This window comes from Cucurbita moschata, unplaced genomic scaffold, assembly GCF_002738365.1.
Source record: "Cucurbita moschata cultivar Rifu unplaced genomic scaffold, Cmos_1.0 Cmo_Scf00010, whole genome shotgun sequence".
Classification (NCBI taxonomy): Eukaryota; Viridiplantae; Streptophyta; class Magnoliopsida; order Cucurbitales; family Cucurbitaceae; genus Cucurbita; species Cucurbita moschata.
Window position 1 is genome coordinate 5123034 of NW_019268526.1, and position 11328 is coordinate 5134361.

At 41.6% G+C, this 11328-nt stretch overlaps 5 protein-coding genes across 8 annotated transcripts in view; 2 read left to right on the plus strand and 3 right to left on the minus strand.

The window, feature by feature from the left end:
- Positions 1-497: 497 nt before the first annotated feature.
- LOC111448707 (probable pectinesterase 48) lies at positions 498-2072 on the minus strand. 2 transcript variants are annotated; one of them, XM_023088416.1, is made up of 3 exons: positions 1413-2072; positions 703-1340; positions 498-670 (listed from the first exon to the last, which is right to left on the minus strand). In XM_023088416.1, the coding sequence occupies exons 1-2, from the start codon at positions 1884-1886 to the stop codon at positions 732-734; spliced, it is 1083 nt and encodes a 360-aa protein (XP_022944184.1). In that variant the 5' UTR covers positions 1887-2072; the 3' UTR covers positions 498-670; positions 703-731. The 2 variants fall into 2 exon arrangements, with proteins under 2 accessions (XP_022944184.1, XP_022944183.1); XM_023088415.1 differs by having other exon boundaries at positions 498-1340.
- LOC111448706 (probable pectinesterase 48) lies at positions 498-6808 on the minus strand. Its single transcript, XM_023088414.1, has 3 exons — positions 5910-6808; positions 5195-5837; positions 498-723 (listed from the first exon to the last, which is right to left on the minus strand). The coding sequence occupies exons 1-2, from the start codon at positions 6381-6383 to the stop codon at positions 5229-5231; spliced, it is 1083 nt and encodes a 360-aa protein (XP_022944182.1). The 5' UTR covers positions 6384-6808; the 3' UTR covers positions 498-723; positions 5195-5228.
- LOC111448704 (pentatricopeptide repeat-containing protein At4g14170-like) lies at positions 2413-5120 on the plus strand. 2 transcript variants are annotated; one of them, XM_023088410.1, is made up of 2 exons: positions 2413-4191; positions 4456-5120. In XM_023088410.1, exons 1-2 carry the CDS (start codon positions 2514-2516, stop codon positions 4947-4949), a joined length of 2172 nt encoding a protein of 723 aa, XP_022944178.1. In that variant the 5' UTR covers positions 2413-2513; the 3' UTR covers positions 4950-5120. The 2 variants fall into 2 exon arrangements, with proteins under 2 accessions (XP_022944178.1, XP_022944177.1); XM_023088409.1 differs by having other exon boundaries at positions 2413-5120.
- Positions 5187-11001, minus strand: LOC111448286 (probable pectinesterase 48). The gene is made up of 3 exons (XM_023087781.1): positions 10528-11001; positions 9805-10447; positions 5187-5220 (listed from the first exon to the last, which is right to left on the minus strand). The coding sequence occupies exons 1-2, from the start codon at positions 10999-11001 to the stop codon at positions 9839-9841; spliced, it is 1083 nt and encodes a 360-aa protein (XP_022943549.1). The 3' UTR covers positions 5187-5220; positions 9805-9838.
- Positions 7222-11328, plus strand: part of LOC111448705 (pectinesterase PPME1-like) — a 24797-nt gene continuing 20690 nt past the window's right edge. Inside the window, exons 1-2 of one of the 2 annotated variants that reach the window (XM_023088411.1) lie at positions 7222-7857; positions 7930-8648. In XM_023088411.1, the coding sequence (XP_022944179.1) occupies positions 7222-7857; positions 7930-8538 (1245 nt within the window). In that variant the 3' untranslated portion in view covers positions 8539-8648. Of the gene's footprint in view, positions 7858-7929; positions 8649-11328 lie in introns of those variants that run through there. The other variant, XM_023088412.1, reaches the window with a different exon arrangement.

An 11328-nucleotide genomic window follows, 5' to 3' on the forward strand; every position in this document is an offset into this window, starting at 1 on the left:
GTGTTCTTAAAAGCGGCAGCACATTGATTGTTCCGGCGAATGATATGTTTCTAAATGTGTACCTCGATGAATTGAAATCTACTTGCGTTTACTTAAAAGCCTTACAGTCTTGAATCGATCATCTTCGTGGTGTGGTGAAACCAAGTCCGCCTCATCAATCAGATGCCGCTGAGTTCAGCCGGCGGCCAAATTGACGGTACTGTAAATTATGATTCACATAACAGATACACTTGGATTGGGACTCAAAAAAATAGGCAATTAGGTTAGGCTTTCTTTTTTTCTTCTTTTTAGAAGCTTCGTGAACTATTTTTACGTACCTTGTGCTTTAGGTCTAAATTTTTCCGATCAATTTTTGTATTGATTTAAAATTTTTTTTTATGTACTCTTGGTTTTAATCTTAGTTTTAATCTTAGATTTAATATTAGATTTAATCTTAGTTTTAATCTTAGATTTATAGTGATAGTTTTATTTGTCGGTTCAAAATGTAATGAAAAATATACCAATTAAGTAAAATGATCCATATATTATTCTCAAACAAAACTGTCATCATACTACAATACGATGTCGTATAATTTGACGACAATAATTGAGAATAAGGTCATAGAAACGATATTGTTAAAGGGGAAAAAAGAAAGAATGTGAATGAAGTAATTAATGATCAACCCGATCGATTGCGGAGAGGTATTTGGTGTATGTGAGAATACTGCCACTCTTCCTGCAACTGTGAAAGCCTATAGTTTGGGAGGAGGAAGCAGCCACTTTTTGGCCTCCACGTAATCAAGGTTGATGAAGGGTTTCACTTGTGCTTCAGTCAGCTGTTTGCTGAATTTTACACGCTTGCTCGTCTCCGCTCCCGGCCCCGAACACTTATATTCTCCAAAGAAAACAGTCTTGTCAAAAGAAGGGTTGTTCATGTCGTCCCAGCCTTCAGGATGAAGGATGTCGGCAATGGTGGTGTAGGCAAACACAACTCTGGACCAAGGCCTCCAGGATCTTGCCAAATAAGTGTTTGGCCCGCCCGTGCCTGTAATGCTGCAATGCGCAAACACATACCCACTGGGGTCGTCCTCCTTTTCTCTTGAATGCGCTGCAATCACTCCCAATCCCCCTTCTCCCAGCACTTTCAGCTCAGTGTTCAAATACAGGGCCGTTGCCTTCCCGAAGATGAAGTCCACGGTGCCTTCAATGACGCAATCCTTGTACACATGCATCCCGTCGTCGTCGCACAGGGTGTCTTGGAACCCTATGAATTTGCAATTGTAAATTGTGGCTTTATTACCTCTGATTCTCGCCGCCAATGCCGGACCTCCTTTTCCGGCATGCGGTCTTGGAGAAGTGTTCTGATTTCATTCAAAAATTGATCAGAAAACAACACCCAATTAACCCTAAAACGCATTTAATTAACAAATTACCTCGATCACGAGATTGGCAGCAACAAAATACTCAGACTCCACGGTCAAAGTTCCACTGTACACGGTGCCGTATTTTTTGTTATCTCCATCAAATGTCAATTTTGGCATATTCTTGGGGGAACCGTAAAGGGTAATGAATGGCTTATTTCTCTCGATCGTAAGCTTCTCTTTATAAACTCCTTCCCCAATCCAAATCACGACGCGTTTGGTGTTACCGGCTGGAACGCTGGCGATGGCTTCGGTGACAGTCTTGAAGTCTCCGCTTCCGTCGGCCCTTACTTTCACGACGGTGGAGCTTTCTTCAGCGGCCACAAGGGCTGGATCAAGCTCCGCCTTGCGGTCGGCTAAGGGCTTCACATGTCCGGAAAACCAAGCTTCTAACTGCGACTTCTCTGCAGGAACCTCTGTTGTAGCAGAAGAGATGGGTGCAAAAGCTGCGAGGAAGATGAGCAATGTTGTGAGAGCAATATTCATATTTAAGTGATTTATTTTATTATTAAAATGAGGATGGGTGGATGAGTACGTTGAATTGCATGGAGAAGGTGGGATTATATAGGGTGATGGGGCCCACTGTGAACCATAAGAACCTCCCTAACATTTGTGGATTAGTTTTAGCTTTCCGTATCTAGTGGACGACTATTTCCTCCAAACAAAAAATATATATATTTTCTAATATACCCTTCATTTCCCCTCTAATTACTCTAAACTCCCCTTTTTCAAAGTCCAGATATTAAGTGGAATGTCAAACTCTGATTATGTCCCTTAATTACATCCTTAATTTTTTTAATTTTCTTAACATAATTTATTATGTTTCAGTATATTTTAATTTAATGTCAAAATATTATTTAAATGGCTAAATTTTATGTACAAACATTTAAAAAAATAATAATTTAAAATTTTCGATATTATCTACTTTGATCGTAAACTTTGATATCTTTATTCTGTGCTTGGAGTGTTATTCGTTTATAAACTACCCTCCAACCTGACACACATTCTTACAGTAACCGGCGGGCCGCACAGAGCAATGCCGAAATTCGCTAATTTACAGCAAACGGCCGCAAGCTCTCTTGCTTTCATGATTCCGCCATATTCCCCGCCTTAATGTTACAGTTTTGTATTCGAAGCTTTAGATTTCACTTCGCTCAAATCGCTCGATTCCAATTCAGAAACTTCGTTCGAAGAACAGAGCCAAATTCTTCCGTTCACATCAACCTCCTCACCCTGTGCTTCAACGCTCAATCGCTTCGTCAAACCAAAGAAGTCCACGCCATTTGCCTTCTCAATGGCTTGCTTCCTCATAGTGTATCACTCTGTGCTTCCCTTATTCTTAATTACGCCAAGTTTCAGCACCCAGAATCGTTCTGTACTCTGTTCCATCAAACTGTCCAGAATTGTCGTACTGCGTTCCTGTGGAATACCTTGATTCGCGCTCACTCCATTGCTGGGAATGGGACGCTTGATGGGTTGGAGACGTACAACAGGATGGTTCGATTCGGTGTTCAACTCGATGACCATACATTTCCTTTTGTTCTCAAGATATGTTCTGATTCGCTTGATATTTGCAAGGGTATGGAGGTTCATGGGGTTGTGTTTAAGTTGGGTTTTGATTCTGATGTCTATGTTGGCAATACGCTGTTGATGCTGTATGGGAATTGTGGGTTCTTAAATGATGCTAAAAAGGTGTTCGATGAAATGTCTGAGAGAGATGTCGTCTCGTGGAATACGGTTATTGGGCTCCTTTCAGTTAATGGGGATTATAGGGAGGCTCGTAACTATTACTTTTGGATGACTTTGAGGTCCGGAATTCAACCAAATTTGGTGAGTGTTATTAGTCTTTTACCCATTTCTGCTGGCCTTGAAGACGAGGAGATGACAAGACGAATTCATTGTTACATTGTGAAAGTTGGTTTGGATTCTTTGGTAACCTCTTGCAATGCACTTGTGGATGCGTATTGGAAATGTGGGAGTGTGAAAGCTTCATGGCAAGTTTTTGATGAGATAATTGAGAAGAATGAAGTCTCATGGAATTCAATCATCAATGGTCTAGCTTTTAAGGGTCATTTCCGGGATGCCTTGGATGTTTTTAGGATGATGATCGATGCAGGAACTAAACCGAACTCGGTCACCATTTCGAGCATTCTTCCTGTGTTTGTTGAGCTTGAATGTTTCAAAGCAGGAAAAGAAATTCATGGGTTCAGTATGAGAATGGGAACAGAAACTGATCTTTTCATTGCAAATTCCCTGATCGATATGTATGCCAAGTCTGGTCACTCAACTGAGGCATCTAGCATATTCCACAACATGGATGGAAGGAACATAGTTTCTTGGAACGCTATGATAGCTAATTATGTTCTAAATGGGGTCGCGTTGGAAGCAATAAGATTTGTAATACTATTGCAAGAGAGTGGAGAACGTCCCAATGCAGTGACTTTTACCAATGTTCTTCCTGCTTGTGCACGTTCGGGTCACCTTGGTCCTGGCAAAGAAATACATGCCATGGGCGTTCGTTTAGGACTAACATCTGATTTGTTTGTAACCAATGCTCTGACCGACATGTATGCAAAATGTGGTTGCTTTCGTTCTGCTCGAAACGTCTTTAACACTTCCCATAAAGATGAAGTTTCTTATAACATATTAATTACAGGATATTCCGAAACAAACGATTGCTTGGAGTCTCTGAATTTGTTCTCAGAAATGAGGCTGCTTCGTAAAAAGCCTGATGTCGTTTCCTTTATGGGGGTCATATCAGCATGTGCAAACCTAGCTGCAGTCAAGCAAGGTAAAGAGATTCATGGTGTTGCATTAAGAAATCATCTTAACTCTCATCTATTTGTCTCAAACTCCCTATTGGACTTTTATACAAAATGTGGAAGAATTGACCTTGCTTGTAAGATCTTCAATCAAATTCTATTCAAAGATGTAGCATCTTGGAATACTATGATTTTAGGGTATGGAATGATAGGAGAGTTGGAAACTGCAATTAATATGTTTGAAGCAATGAGGGATGATAAAGTGCAATATGATTTAGTTTCATATATTGCAGTTCTGTCAGCTTGTAGTCATGGAGGACTAGTTGAACGTGGTTGGCAATACTTGAGCGAGATGTTAGCTCAACATCTTGAACCCACTGAAATGCACTATACATGTCTGGTGGATCTACTCGGGCGTGCTGGTTTCGTAGAAGAGGCAGCAGAGCTGATTCGGCGACTACCGATAGCGCCCGATTCAAATATTTGGGGAGCTCTACTTGGTGCTTGTCGAATTTACGGAAACGTTGAACTAGGGTGCAAGGCAGCAGAGCAGTTATTTGAGCTAAAGCCTCAGCATTGTGGATACTATATTCTTCTTGCAAACATGCATGCAGAAACAGGAAGATGGGATGAGGTAAACAGGATTAGGGAACTTATGAAGTCTAGAGGAGCGAAAAAGAGCCCTGGCTGTAGTTGGGTTCAGATTCATGACCAGCTGCATGCTTTTGTGGTTGATGATCGAGCAGAGGGATTTGAATCAGGTGGTTTACTGGCAGAATTCGTTTGATCTGATAGGTTATTACAATGTCAAATTCATTATAAACAAACAGTCTAGTGTGCGTTTAATCGGTTTGGATACACCAGGTTTGCAGTGTCCATGAAATAGAATTTTATTTATTTCATCTCATTACAATTCAATATGAATGGATGAGGTTACAGACATGTTATTGTTAGGGGGGAAAAAAAAAAGAATATGAATGAGGTAATTAACGATGAACCCAATCGATTGCTGAGAGGTATTTGGTGTATGTGAGAATACTGCCACTCTTCCTGCAACTGTGGAAGCCTATAGTTTGGGAGGAGGAAGCAGCCACTTTTTGGCCTCCACGTAATCAAGGTTGATGAAGGGTTTCACTTGTGCTTCAGTCAGCTGTTTGCTGAATTTTACACGCTTGCTCGTCTCCGCTCCCGGCCCCGAACACTTATATTCTCCAAAGAAAACAGTCTTGTCAAAAGAAGGGTTGTTCATGTCGTCCCAGCCTTCAGGATGAAGGATGTCGGCAATGGTGGTGTAGGCAAACACAACTCTGGACCAAGGCCTCCAGGATCTTGCCAAATAAGTGTTTGGCCCGCCCGTGCCTGTAATGCTGCAATGCGCAAACACATACCCACTGGGGTCGTCCTCCTTTTCTCTTGAATGCGCTGCAATCACTCCCAATCCCCCTTCTCCCAGCACTTTCAGCTCAGTGTTCAAATACAGGGCCGTTGCCTTCCCGAAGATGAAGTCCACGGTGCCTTCAATGACGCAATCCTTGTACACATGCATCCCGTCGTCGTCGCACAGGGTGTCTTGGAACCCTATGAATTTGCAATTGTAAATTGTGGCTTTATTACCTCTGATTCTCGCCGCCAATGCCGGACCTCCTTTTCCGGCATGCGGTCTTGGAGAAGTGTTCTGATTTCATTCAAAAATTGATCAGAAAACAACACCCAATTAACCCTAAAACGCATTTAATTAACAAATTACCTCGATCACGAGATTGGCAGCAACAAAATACTCAGACTCCACGGTCAAAGTTCCACTGTACACGGTGCCGTATTTTTTGTTATCTCCATCAAATGTCAATTTTGGCATATTCTTGGGGGAACCGTAAAGGGTAATGAATGGCTTATTTCTCTCGATCGTAAGCTTCTCTTTATAAACTCCTTCCCCAATCCAAATCACGACGCGTTTGGTGTTACCGGCTGGAACGCTGGCAATGGCTTCGGTGACAGTCTTGAAGTCTCCGCTTCCGTCGGCCCTTACTTTCACGACGGTGGAGCTTTCTTCAGCGGCCACAAGGGCTGGATCAAGCTCCGCCTTGCGGTCGGCTAAGGGCTTCACATGTCCGGAAAACCAAGCTTCTAACTGCGACTTCTCTGCAGGAACCTCTGTTGTAGCAGAAGAGATGGGTGCAAAAGCTGCTAGGAAGATGAGCAATGTTGTGAGAGCAATATTCATATTTAAGTGATTTATTTTATTGTTAAACTAAGGATGGGTGGATGAGTACGTTGAATTGCATGGAGAAGGTGGGATTATATAGGGTGATGGGGCCCACTGTGAACCATAAGAACCTCCCTAACATTTGTGGATCAGTTTTAGCTTTCCGTATCCAGTGGAAGACTATTTCCTCCCAACAAAAAGAAATGTAATCTTAAAATAACATTTTATTTTCTTCCAAATAAAGAAATAAATAATTAACAAGAGAGGTTACTCTAATGTTACACTGTCACTCCATATTTTGTTTATGGCCGATCATATTGTATTTTTAGGCATGCGTATTAAAACAAGTACAAGTACGGGAAGAATCTAAATAGAAATGTTTACGTACTCCTCGTAGTAATAGCTTTGAGGGTAAGATATGTATATATATATTTATATTTTGTTACTCATTTTATAAATAGACCAAGTTAGCAAAATTAATAAACGAATAAATTTTTAAAAAGAGAAATAAAGTATATGCTTCTCTTTAAAAAAAAAAAAAAATTGTTTTATCTCGTAAAATGGGAAACATTAGAGATATTGTTTATGAAATAATGAATTTGGTTAAATCTGATAAAATAATTTTTAAAAGAAAATTTATTGTCTAATTTAAGATTTAGTTTAATTGTAGTTTAACCAATCTCTTAAAGTGCGGCAGCTAAAACGGAAAGCATAAACTGCTCCGTTCTTAAGCTTCACTGCTATATAATCCCCATCTGATTCCTGCAATTCAACGGACCCCACCGTTATTCGAAATGCAGATTTAAAAAGTAAACTATAAAATAATTAATTAATTAATTAAAAGAGAAACAGAACTATGGAATATTGCATTAATGCCGTCGCTCTCACCAGATTGGTTATCTTCCTAGCCGCTTTCGCAGCCATCTTCGCTGCTACACCACCGGTTTCCGAAGAACCCAACTGCGGTGCTGCATCACCGGCTTCCGCAGAAGGCACCTGCTCTGCTACACCGGTTTCCGCAGAAGGCCCCTCCGCTGCTACTTCACCGGATCCCCCCGCAGGCGCCACCTCCGCCTCTCCTTCATCAGAGGTTCCCGCAGAAAAGTCGCAATTAGAAGCTTGGTTTTCCGAAAACGTGAAGCCCTTAAGCGCTCGCAAGGCGGAGCTTGATCCAGCCCTTGTGGCCGCTGAAGAAAACGCCACCGTGGTCAAAGTAAGGGCCGACGGAAGTGGAGATTTCAAGACTGTCACCGAAGCCATCGCCAGCGTTCCAGCCGGTAACACCCACCGCGTCGTGATTTGGATTGGAGAAGGAGTTTACAAGGAGAAGCTTACTATCGAGAGAAATAAACCATTCATTACCCTTTACGGTTCCCCTAAGAATATGCCAAAATTGACATTTGATGGAGATTCCAAAAAATACGGCACCGTGTACAGTGGAACTTTGACCATGGAGGCTGAGTATTTTGTTGCTGCCAATCTCGTGATCGAGGTAATTTGTTAATTAAATGCCTTTTAGGGTTAATTGGGTGTCGTTTTCTAATCAATTTTTGAATAAAATCAGAACACTTCTCCAAGACCGGATGCGAGAAAAGGAGGTCCGGCATTGGCGGCGAGAATCAGAGGTAATAAAGCCGCAATTTACAACTGCAAGTTCATAGGGTTTCAAGACACCCTTTGCGACGACGATGGGATGCATGTGTACAAGGATTGCTTCATCGAAGGCACCGTGGACTTCATCTTCGGGAAGGCAACGTCCCTGTATTTGAACAGTCAGCTGAATGTGGTGGGAGAAGGGGGATTGGGAGTGATTGCAGCGCATTCAAGAGAAAAGGAAGACGACCCGAGTGGGTATGTGTTTGCGCATTGCAGCATTACAGGCACGGGCGGGCCTAACACTTATTTGGCAAGATCCTGGAGGCCTTGGTCCAGAGTTGTGTTTGCGTACACCACCATTGCCGACGTCCTTCATCCTGAAGGCTGGGACGACATGAACCACCCTGATTTCGACAAGACGGTTTTCTTCGGAGAATATAAGAGTTCGGGGCCGGGAGCGGAGACGAGCAGCCGCATAAAATTCAGCAAACAGCTGAGTGATGCAGAAGTGAAACCGTTCCTCAGCCTTGATTACGTGCAGGCCCAAAAGTGGCTGCTTCCTCCCCCCAAGCTGTAGGGAGGGCATAAGATTTTTAACACTCTCTCTGCACCCAATTGGGTTCATGATTATTATTGGCTCATTCCTTCTTTTCTTTCCCTTTCAACAATAATGTTTCTTATAAACTCTTTGTCCTCAAATTATAAACTCTTTGTCCTCAAATTATAAATTCTTTTTCCATTGCATTTTGAATAAATTTGATTTGAAATCTTAACAAATCAAAAGAATTATATATATATATATATTTGAACTCGATTTCCAGTGTACTCTGTTCGGGGCATCTGCAAACACGGTTTGTTCCTAAAAGAGATCGTTAACAGCATAAAAGAAATCACATTTCTGGGCTTCTTCCATCTGTATGGTTTTAGGTTGATGAAGAAGAGCAACTGCACTTCGATATGGGGTACTATATTTTATGTACACACCCTTGAGCTTGTAGATCTAATAGATTGAGCTTGTAGATCTATTAGAAGAGCAACTCCCGGTGCAAACTCTCCACGATGCGTTGTGACCATTTTTGCACAAATCGATCAATAATAGAAAAATCCGACGAATCGATCCAGGTCGGCTTACTAATGGGATGCCCTAACACATTACAAAATTTCGCTTTAGCCAATGATCCAAGCAGAGTAATAATAGGAACTAGTGTATCGATTTTCTTTGTAGCATTATCTATTAGAAATGAATTTTCTAGCATCTGACTCCATACCAGTAAAGGAGAAAGAGCAGTGAAAGCAAGAAAGAAAGGATCAGATCAATCAGTCGGCCGAGGGGAATTCAAGGCAGCCCAAAGAGAAGCGACTGAAGAGGACCCTGTATTCCCTTCCCTTCCCTGATTTCGGGAGGTAGTCAGGTTATATTTAAATAGGATTTTAAGCGCAGTCATTTTACGCATTCCAACATCCCTTCCAATCTACACATTATATGGTTTGCTGGATGATGCATCATCCCTTTTTGTTTCCCTTCCAATGCACACATGATATGGTTTGTTGGATGGTGCATCGGGACAATGAGTAGGGACCACGAGTAAGTACTTAGACATCAAGTAGGGACCTTAACTTCAAAAGTCGGATTGGACAGAGTAGGAACCTTAACCTCAAAATTTGGGCGTATCATGCTGTGTAGGGGATGATGAATAGTGAAACAGAGCCCGAAATAGAATTTTATTTATTTCTCATTACAATTCAAAATGAATGGATAAGGTTACATTATTGTCAAGAAAAAAAAAAAAAAAAAAAAGAAAAGGAATGAGCTAATTAACCATTAACCTATTTGGTGTATGTGAGAATATTGCCACTCTTCCTGCAATTGTGAAAGCCTATAGTTTGGGAGGAGGAAGCAACCACTTGTGGGCGTGCACGAAATCAAGGTTGATGAAGGGTTTCACTTGTGCTTTAGTGAGCTGCTTCCCGAATTTGGCACGGCCGGTGGATACCGCTCCCAGCCCCGAACACTTGTATTCTCCGTAGAAAACCGTATGGTCATAAGCGGGGTTGTTCATGTCGTCCCAGCCTTCAGGATGAAGGATGTCCGCAATGCTGGTGTAGGCGAACACAACTCTAGACCATGGCCTCCATGATCTTCCCAGATAAGTGTTTTTCCCCCCTGTTCCTGTGATGCTGCAATGCGCGAACACATATCCACTCGGGTCATCTTCCTTTTCTCTTGAATGAGCTGCCACCACTCCCAATCCCCCGATTCCCACCACGTTCATCTGAGTGTTCAAATGAAGGGACGTTCCCTTCCCGAAGATGAAGTCCACTGTGCCCTGGACGAAGCAATCTTTGTAAAAATGCAACCCGTCATCGTCGCACAGGGTGTCTTGAAATCCTATGAACTTGCAATTGTAAATTGCAGCTTTATTACCTCTGATTCTTGCCGCTAATGCCTGACCTCCTTTTATCCCTTCCGGCCTTGGAGATGAATTCTGATTGTATTAAAAAAAAATTATCAAAAAACGACACCCAATTAACCCAAAACGCATTTAATTAACAAATAACAAATTACCTCAATCACGAGATTTGCAGCAACGAAATAATCAGCCTCAACTATCAAAGTTGCACTGTAAATGGTGCCGTATTTTGTAGCGTCTCCATCAAATGTCAAGTTTGGCATATTGTTAGGAGAGCCATAAAGGGTAATAAATGGCTTATTCCTATTGATCGTAACCTTCTCTTTATAAACCCCTCCTCCAATCCAAATCACGACGCGCTTGGTGTTACCAACAGGAACGCTGGCAATGGCTTTGGTGATAGTCTTGAAATCTCCACTTCCGTCGGCCCTTACTTTCACGACGGTGGAGCTTTCTTCAGCGGCCACAAGGGCGGGATCAAGATCCGCCTTGCGCGCCGCTAAGGGCTTCACATGTTCCGAAAACCAAGCTTCTAATCGCGACTTTTCTGCAGGAACCTCTGTTGTAGCACAGGAGATGGGTGCAAAAACTGCTAGTAAGATCACCAATGTCGTGAGAGCATATTTCATATTTCTGTTTTTTTTTTTTTTTAATTGATTTATTTTTATTTTTTTAAATAAGGATAAGTGGATGAGTACGTTGGGATTATATAGAGTGTGGGGGCCCACTGTGAACCATAAGAACCTACGTAAGATTTGGAGTAGTTTGACCTTTCGGTGGACGACTATTTCCTCCAAACAAAAATCTAATTTTAAAACAACATTTTATTTTCTTCGAAATAAAAGGCTTTTTTTTTTCCTTTTTTTCCCGAAATAATAGGCTCGTAGAAGAACTTTCTTTACAAAAAAAAAAAAAAAAAAAAAAAAAAAAAAAAAAAAAAAAAAAAAAAAAAAAAA